The sequence below is a fragment of the Chrysochloris asiatica genome, unplaced genomic scaffold (assembly GCF_000296735.1).
Source record: "Chrysochloris asiatica unplaced genomic scaffold, ChrAsi1.0 scaffold00171, whole genome shotgun sequence".
NCBI lineage: Eukaryota > Metazoa > Chordata > Mammalia > Afrosoricida > Chrysochloridae > Chrysochloris > Chrysochloris asiatica.
In genome coordinates, this window is record NW_006408689.1 from 4,635,487 (window position 1) to 4,644,803 (window position 9,317).

Here is a 9,317-nt window from a genome sequence, read left to right on the forward strand (position 1 = left end):
TACCAGCCGCTCCGCGGGAGAAAGATGAGGCTTTCTACTCCCGTAAAGATTTACACCCTCGGAAACCCTGTACAGGGTCGCTATGGGACGGACCCAACTCAATGGCACTTAACAACAACAACAACAACATTCTACAAAGAAGTAGTTCATTAAAAAGTGATAAAAATCACAGTAATTTGGACTACTAGTCATATTATTGTACTGAGATTGAAGTATACATTAATTCTGATTTTTTTTTTTAAGTTAGAAGCTACAAACTTTATTGGAATACTGTTTTTTATAATTTTTTTCATGAAATTATGTTATAATTCAGGTTACTCCCAACTTAAAAATACTCTTTTTCTAATAAACTTTTTAGCAAACAAATATTCTTCATGCATCAGTGAACCAGTTTAGTTAAGAACCACATTTCATGAGCAAATTGTCTTTGCAGCTTCTCTCCATTTCATCTCACAGTTACCTCTCAACCCATCCCACTCTGCTTTCTGTCCCACTCCTCCACCAGCCAGCTTGCAGAAAAGCCACCAGTGCCTGAATACTAATCTCAGTGGACAGTCTTCATTCCTCATCTTACTAAAACTTGGTGACAGCATCAGTGCTATAGCTATTGGTCTGACTATTCTCTTCCCTTGTCTTCTACTACTCGACTCCCTTGTTTTCCTCTTCCTTTCTGGCCATTGCTTAGGCTTTACCTAGCTGTTAAATGTTGGGATTTGTTCAAGCTCAGGGCTTATTTTGTACTAAATTCTACCCATGCCTATGACTTCAGAGATCACCTGTGCATCTGTGATTCCCACATTTAAATCCCAAACCTTTTCTTTGCAATCTAGACTTGTATGTCTAATTGCCTCTTTGACATCTGTACTTGATGTCTTAAAAGCATTTTAAAGCTAGCATACCATACCTTCTCCATTTGATTGCAATATTAAGTTAATTACCTTTTATTAAAAACAGGAAAATGAATGAGATACATTAAAAAGATTTCTATTCAACTTTAAAAATTAAAATTATCAACATTTTCCATTATCAACAGTGATAATGGAAAATTTTTATGTTTGGAACACCTCATTACCTAAAGATGCTAAATAAATTCTAATTAAAATTCTTTGTATTTGTTGGCATAAAAGAAGAATTTATTATTGATGATTTGAAGTTCCATTTTTGTCAAACATGTTCTCAATAATTCAAATTTATCTTATTCTTACATCTTAGGAAAGTGATAGTTTATCTTGTGTTGGATATCAATCAGTGTATGATTTGGGGAAACATCATGAGTAGTGCTCGCTTACATTTACTAAAACAAAAATTCCCAGATTTAAAAGGAACATCATTTCTTTTCTTTTTATTAATTCTACAGTTCTTTTAAGAGAAATTATAGTGTGTTTAGTCAAGGCAGTCTAGCTGTCTTTTTTTCTTTTATTTAGGAAGTTTTATATTCTTTCATTTGAAAGTTTTCTAGGGAGTGAGAAGATCCAATTCGTTTATGTGGTTCTTACTACCTAGCTCTTTGATTATGTCTGAATTTTGGGATCCTTATGTGGCACTGTAGGATAAGTACTGGATTTCCTGGTCAGTTTGAACTGCCAGGTTGGTGGTTTAAACCCAGCAGCCACTCCTTGGAAATCCTCTACAAGATTGCTGAGATTAACACCACCAACAGCTCTGATATTGTCTGAATTATTTAGTTCAAGTTTACTGATACCATGTCTTCAAATTTTCAGAAAAAAAATGACACAGTTGAATTGACATTTGTAACATGAAACTTGCATATTTGTGTTTTAAAATGACTACAAATCCTTTTTTTTAAATATAGCTTAATGAAGCTGAAAATAAGTATAAGAATTTGGAAAAAGAGTTCCAACATTTCAAGGATCAACAGAGCAACAAACCAGAAGTACGTCTACAGTCTGAAATAAGTCTTCTCACTTTGGAAAAGGTACCATGTCAATTTATAACTGCTTAACTATTCCCACTGATCAGTTTGTAAAACCAATAAGTAATATATTCATACAAAATACCATAATGTCCCAATATAGTACTCTAATAGAGTTTTGTTGTGGTGCTGTGGGTTAATATGCTGGACTCCAAGATTGGCAGTTCAAGCTTACCAGCTGTTCCTCAGGGTTGCTGTGAGTTGGAACTGACCCAATGGTGCTTAACAACAACAACAACAACATAGTAGTCTAAATTCAAATAAGAATATATCAGATAATTCAAGGCACATGATGTTGTCAGCACTTGGGTTTCTTGGCTTATATCAGTTATAACTGCACCCGCCCCCCCCCCCCAAAAAAAAAAAAACAACAACAACAAACAAACCCTGTTGTCAAATTGATGCCTACTCATTCTGACCCTATAGTAAAACTGCCCTATAGGGTTTCCAAGGCTATATTCTTTAAGGAAGCAGACAGCCACATCTTTCTCCCATGAGCTGCTTGTGGGTTCCTAACTGCCAACCTTAACTGCTGTGCCACCAGGGGTCCATATCTCTGACTGCTTATACTAATTATGGTTCTTAATTGCAAACAACAGAAACTGACAAATTGTAGGAGTAAGGGAATTCACAAAATAACAAAGCTGAAGAACCAGTTCAGAAAATAGACAGGAACCAGGAGAAACAAGCTACAGTCAATATCCTGTCTCACACTAGTCTGCCAAGGATGCTGTTTTTGATGCCATTACAGCTGATGCTATGCTATGTTACTCGATTCTGTATCCTCTAATTCTGATGTCATGCTATATTGTACTGTCAGTTTTGCTGTAGTCGTTGTGAATATCTTTGCTATTGCTATCCTTAAACTCTGTATCACCAAGTAGAGGTTAAGTTAACTTGAATTTAGAAATGTCTTATAGCATTTGAAGTGGGGGTGTTTTAGCATTATTGATGAGAGAGGATTGCAGTTGATTGCATATTTCTAAAGAGAATTTTTGTCAGCCCTATTATAGCAAAGTTTAGACCACTCCCCTTTTTTCAAGGAACAGGCTAGTAGTGAAGATGACTTGGGTTCAGAGATTGGTAAAATGGAAGCTACAGAATGGTAATGTCCTAGAAAGACCAGTATTTAAAATAATCAACATTTGGCTTACTAAATAGACTGGAAGAACAGAAAACGGTTAGAGGATTCAAAAGGTCTCTGTCACTGAAGGTGAGTAAAGAGAAAATTAAAAGGAATGATGATGAAGGAAAGAACTTATGATTTTCATCTTGAGAAAAGATTTGACTGTGTGATGTCAGGGATGAACATATCTACATATTGGTTGCTGAAGTACAATGGAGGGAAACTAATGAAGCTTTAAATATAGAGCATTATGTGAAACGAAGGAAAGTGTTATCCTAATGATGTAAATAATGAGGAAAAGTATGATGGTAACACTGATATTTTAATGTTAATATATCGAGAGTGTTATTTTCAGACCATGTATTTTGAAGCTCCTTAAAGAAACACTGGGAGACATGGGAGTGCAGATAGTACTTTAAAATCTTTACTTCATTTATAGACGCTCTGGGCTCACTTGTCTGTGCTTCTTTCTTCACACAGCTCCCTGTACCTTGTGTTGTTATTAAGTGCCATTTAGTTGTTTGCAACTCATAGAGACCCTATGAACAACAAAACACTGCCTGTTTCTGCACTATCCTCACAATTGTGATGTTTGAGCCCTTTGCTGCTGCTGCTACTGTTAGTCCATTTTGTTGGGGATTTTCCTCTTTTTTTTGCCAACCTTCCACTTCGCTAAGCATGGTGTCTGGCTGATCCCTCCTGAAGATATGTCCAAAATAAGAGCGATGAAGTCTCACCATTTTTGCTTCTATGGAGCACTCTGGCTGCACTTCTTCTAAAACAGATTTGTTTGTTCTTCTCCCAGTCCATGGTACTTTCAGTATTCTTTGTCAATGCCATAATTCAAATGCATCGATTCTTCTAATGTTTTCTTTATTCAATGTCCAACTTTATCATTCATATAAGGCAACTGAAAATACCAAGGCTTGAGTTAGGTTCACCTTAGTCCTCAGACTGACATCTTTGCTCTTTAACACTTGAAAGAGGTCTGTGCAGCAGCACTTGTAGTACTTGTATACATGTATTGATGCTGATGATGAAACAGCATACCCTTTGCTGCTTAGAAATTTTAATTATTCATTCAGCAAAAATTTATGGAGGGCATATTGTTTGTGCTTATCTCCTTTTAGCACAAAACAGTTTTGAGATATTTGACTTCATTAATCACATCATCAGCTTTTTATTGAATGTTCTCTATGTTTGTAAGACAGACTTCTCATTCTAGTAGAACGAGTAAACAAATAAATGAACATGATGAGTTTTAATAATGCTAATAAATGTAGTAAAGAAGGAACCCTCGTGGTACGGTGGTTACAGTGCTTACTCAGCTGCTAATGAAAGTTTTTTCAGTTTGAACCCACTAGCTACTCAATGGGAAAAAGATGTGGTAGTCTGTTTCTGTAAAGATTTATAGCTTTGAAAACCCAATGTGGCAGTTCTCTTCTGTCCTGTAGGGTTGCTTGCTATGATTTGAAATCAACTCTGTGACAGTGAGCTTTCGCTTTTTTGGTAACAAGCCATGACAAGAAGTTTAGATGTTTTATGTAATAGAGTTATAGCATAATAGTAGTTAAAGACCATGGACTTTGGAATTAGATCATCTTGATTTGAATTTTAGTTCTTCCACTGTGTTACCTTGGACAAACTTACTTTTCCTTTTCTGTACCTATTTTCATGACTTTTAAATGGGGATAATAAGGTTGATGAAAGGATTAAATGCGTTAATATTTGTAAAGCGCTTAGCACAAAATATGGGGTATCGTAAGCATAACATGTTAAATATATAAACAAAGCTTAAATAATGGTATATATACCATTGGATAGTTTTGAAAATAAAAATGTAGAAAATATGTGGAGGAGGACAAGACTCATCTCTTTAGCTGAAGACCACATTTGACTGCCTACTCAACATCCTTTTCTTTCAGCAGTTTTCAAATGTTTGCTTTGAATACTTGATTAAATTGTAGTAGTTTTCAGACTGTCAATTGACAAAGCTATCTTTTGCTCCCCTTCTAACTCCTGGTTATTGTATTTAAGTGCCTGAGATTGTTCCGATTCATAATGATCCTGTATAGGGTTTTTGAGGAGTGGCTGGTGGGTTTGAACTGCCAACCTTGCAGTCGGCAATCTAGTACTTATCCTACAGAGTCATACCAGGACTCGTCTTAATTTCTACACCTATTAATTACTAAGTCTTGATTTTGCTTCTTACATATATGGATAGATTCTTCATTTTTTCCTTATTGGTCTTGCCTTCATTTCTCTACCAGTGAACTTCTGTCCAGCTGGATGGTCTCACCTCTCTTTTTGATGAAACCAGTTCTTAAAGTCCTTTTGTTTTCATAGCTATGAAATATAGTACCTGCCAGAAGTATTAGAAGCACTCTTTAGACAATATCTTACTAGTTATAGGTCTCTTAAGTAGGTGTCAAAGAATAATTTAATTTTACCCTAGGAAATTCAATGACCAAGTGTCAAAATTATAACATTATCTTATCCATCTTTTCTCAGTATAGAATGGTTGATTAGGTAATATCTGTAGAAATGAGTTTTAAATGATTTTTAGAATTCCTTTTTCCAGTTACACTTCTATTAAGTAATATAAGTCAGTACACAGATCAATAGTATAAGCAGTACCATGAGTTTGTTGAGAATGACCAAGAAAGAGAGTAAAATGTGTAATTGAATTACCTTTATACCAGACCTAATGAATTCATCTAGCATACGTAAGTGCCTGGTATAATAAGGCTTCTCAGCTCTTCTGAAAATTCTGTGTAAATTTTTTCAGAACCAGAAGAGGGCAGAATTTTATTTTATAAGTAATAACAAAGATAAATAAAAGCACAAAAAGAAGCACATAAGTTTAAAAATATCTGAGGTACTTTATAATTTCTGGTTGTATGTGATTGAGAGCTTGTTTTATTTTTCTTATTATCTGTATTCTTAAATGTAACAAAGATATTCCTATTCTCAGTGAACTTGAATTGGCATAAAAATAACCAACATTAAGATACAGTTTTAACAGATGCCCTTGATTCCCTTTATACGAAGTGAATAATAGCTATGATTATTTTGAAGGAATGTCTTTTATATTGCATAAAAATAATTGAAATAAATTATGGGAAGCATTATAGTTTAGTAGGGCAGGGAGGATAAACACTGGATAAGATTGGCAGTTCAAACCCACCAGCCCCTCCTTGGAAACCCTATACACAGGGTCTCTGTGAGTCAGAACCAATATCATGCCACCTAACAACAGAAACAAGAGAAATTGAAAGGACATTAAAAACAACGTTAAAAAAATGCAAAAATTTTAATTGTGGTAAATTTTATGTATTTAAGAATATTTGCTAAGTATCTACATTGTCTTAGGGAAATGGCAAAGATGAAGGAAGAGAAAAGTACATTATCTTTCAGAGACCTCACATATAGTTTGCAATATTACTGTGGAGATAACTCACGGAACAATAAACAACCATGTGTAATCAAGGTACCAAGGAATGTGATAGAAACTCCTTTGCAATTTAGGAAAGATATCATTTGGTATTCAGAATATACAAGTTTTGAGATAGCTTCATGTAGAGATAGAATTTAAGCCAAGATATAGTTTTAAGATTAAGCTGAGAAGAAATGGGAAAAAGTTGACAGGCTGAGGAAGTACCTTGGGCAAGAAGTGGGATACATAGGGGCATAGACCAGGTTGTAGTAGAAGGTTTCTTATTGAGAAATATTGAGTGCAGGTGAAAATTATATTTTGACATACCTTGAAACCTATGCAGGAATGTAGTTTCAATACTGTAGACAGATAATAGCTACTGTAGATTTTTGAGTGAGTAAATTATCTAATAGTGGTCCACAGAATTTGTAAAAGGAAGAATAAATTTGAGGCCGGAAAGAAAGGAGAACCTCTTATTGTCAAGGTGAGATGAGAAGAGCTTTGGCTAATGAACTGGCGATGTTGTTGTTGTTGTTGTCCTTAAGTGCCTTTGAGTTGGTTCCAACTCTTTGTTCTTAGGTGCCCTTGAGTCTGTACTGACTCATAGCGACCCTATAGAAAACAGAATGAAAGACTGCCCAGTCCTGGGCCAACCTCACAGTAGTTGCTACGCCTGAGCCCATCGCAGCTGCCACTGTGCCAGTCCATCTAGTTGGGGTCTTCCTCTTTTTCTTCAACCTTCCACTTTACCAAACATGATATCCTTCTCCAATAACCGGTCCCTCCTAACAATATGTCCAAAGAAAGTATGAGAGATGAAGTTTGGCCAGCCTGGTTTCCAAGGAGCAATTTGGCTGTACTTCTTCCAGTGCAGATCTATTTGTTCTTTTGGCAGTCTGTGGTACTTTTAATATTCTCCTCCAGCACCGTAACTCAAATGCATCAATTCTTCTACGGTCTTCCTTATTCACTGTCCAACTTTCTCATGCATACATTTTTTGAAATACCATGGCTTGGGTCAGGCACATCTTAGTCCTCATACTGACATCTTTACTCTTCAACACTCTAAAGAGGTCTTGTGTAGATTTGTCCAGTGCAATACATCATTTGATTTCTTAACTGCTGCTTCCATGAGTGTTGATGGTTGATCTCAGCAAAATGAAGTCTTTGACAACTTCATTCTTTCCTACATTTATATGGATGTTGTTTTTTGGTCCAGTGGTAAGAATTTTGTTTACTTTACATTGAGATGCAATCCATACCGAAGGCTATGGTCTTTGATCTGCATCAGTAAGTATTTTAAGTCCTCTTTACTTTCAGCAAGCAAAGTTTTATCATTTGCAAGTAGCAGGTTGTTAATGAGCCTTCCTAAAATCCTGATGCCATGTTTTTCTTCATATAATCCAGCTTCTCGGATTATTTGCTCAGCATAAAGATTGAATAAGTATGGTGAAAGAATACAACCCTGGTGCACATCTTTCCAAATTTTAAACCCTTCAGTGTTCCCTTGTTCTGCCTCTTGTTCTATGTACACGTTCCTTATGAGCATGGTTAAGGGTTCCGGAATACTCATACTTCACAATGTTGTCCATAGTTTGTCATGATCCACAAAATCAAAAGTATTTCAATAGTCAATAAAGCACAGGTAAACATGTTTCTGGTATTCTCTGCTTTTAGCTGAGATCAATCTGACGTCAGCAGTGATATCCCTCATTACACGTCCTCTTCTGAATCCGTCTTGAACCTCTGGAAGTTCTTTGTCAATGTATGTTTATAGGTGTTTTTGTATTACCTTTAGTAAAACTTTACTCACATGGGATATCAGTGATATTGTCCGGTGAGTTCTGCATTCTGTTGGGTCTCCTCTCTTGGGAATGGGCACAAATACAGATGTCTTCTAGTCAGTTCTGAGTAGTTGTTTTCCAAATTTCTTGGCATAGATGAGTGAGTGCCTCCAGTGCCACCTCACTTTCGTGAAAGATTTCAATTTGTATTCCATCAATTCCTGGTGCCTTGTTCTTTCCCAATGCCTTCAGTGCACTTTGGGCTTCTTCTTTTAGGATCATTGACTCTTTTTTAAAATGGTTTATTGTGAATTATGTAATAGTTTATATGGGAGAACATTAATTCCACATTCATCCTATCATATATCGTTTCATTGCCATGGTTACAATCCCATCCATGCATCATCAACCAACCAAAGGGTATACCCTGTTAGTCTGCCTCCCGGTTGTCAGCACACAGCCCCTCACCCTCTCTGGGTCTAAAGTCCCCAGCCACTCCATCTCTCCACGTCATTGTCTCTGGCTTCATCTCTAGGATCATTGACTTAATTATAAGCTACCTCTTGAAATGGTTATGCATCAACCATTTCTTTTTGATACAGTGGGTCTGCGTATTCGTTTCATCTTTTTTTTTTTTTTTAAATGTTTTATTGTGAATTATGTGATAGTTTACATGGGAGAACATTAGTTTTACATTCATCCTATCATATATCGTTTCATTGCCATGGTTACAATCGCCTCCATGCATCATCAACCAACCAAAGGGTATAGCCTGCAAGCTTGTTCCCTGGTTGTCAGCATACAGGCCCTTTCCCTCTCTGGATCTAAAGTTCCCAGCTGCTCTCCACGTCATCGTCTTTGCCTCCATCTCTAGCATCACTGCTTCTCTGGGTAGGGTCCTGTTCTCTGCTCTTTTCCCTTGATGGTCCTGGGGACCTCCACTCCTAGACTGCAAAGTTAATCACTCCCCTCCTTGCTATAAAACATCTACCTTTACATTTCCAACCCTCACAATCAGTCCTGATAACAATTATTCAC

General features: G+C 36.3%; 1 protein-coding gene across 1 annotated transcript in view; it reads left to right on the forward strand.

The window, feature by feature from the left end:
* CEP120 (centrosomal protein 120kDa) overlaps positions 1 to 9,317 on the forward strand; it is a 146,854-nt gene that overhangs the window by 97,949 nt on the left and 39,588 nt on the right. Inside the window, exon 17 of the mRNA XM_006871631.1 lies at positions 1,814 to 1,936. Within this exon, the coding sequence (XP_006871693.1) occupies positions 1,814 to 1,936 (123 nt within the window). The remainder of the gene's footprint in view (positions 1 to 1,813; positions 1,937 to 9,317) is intronic.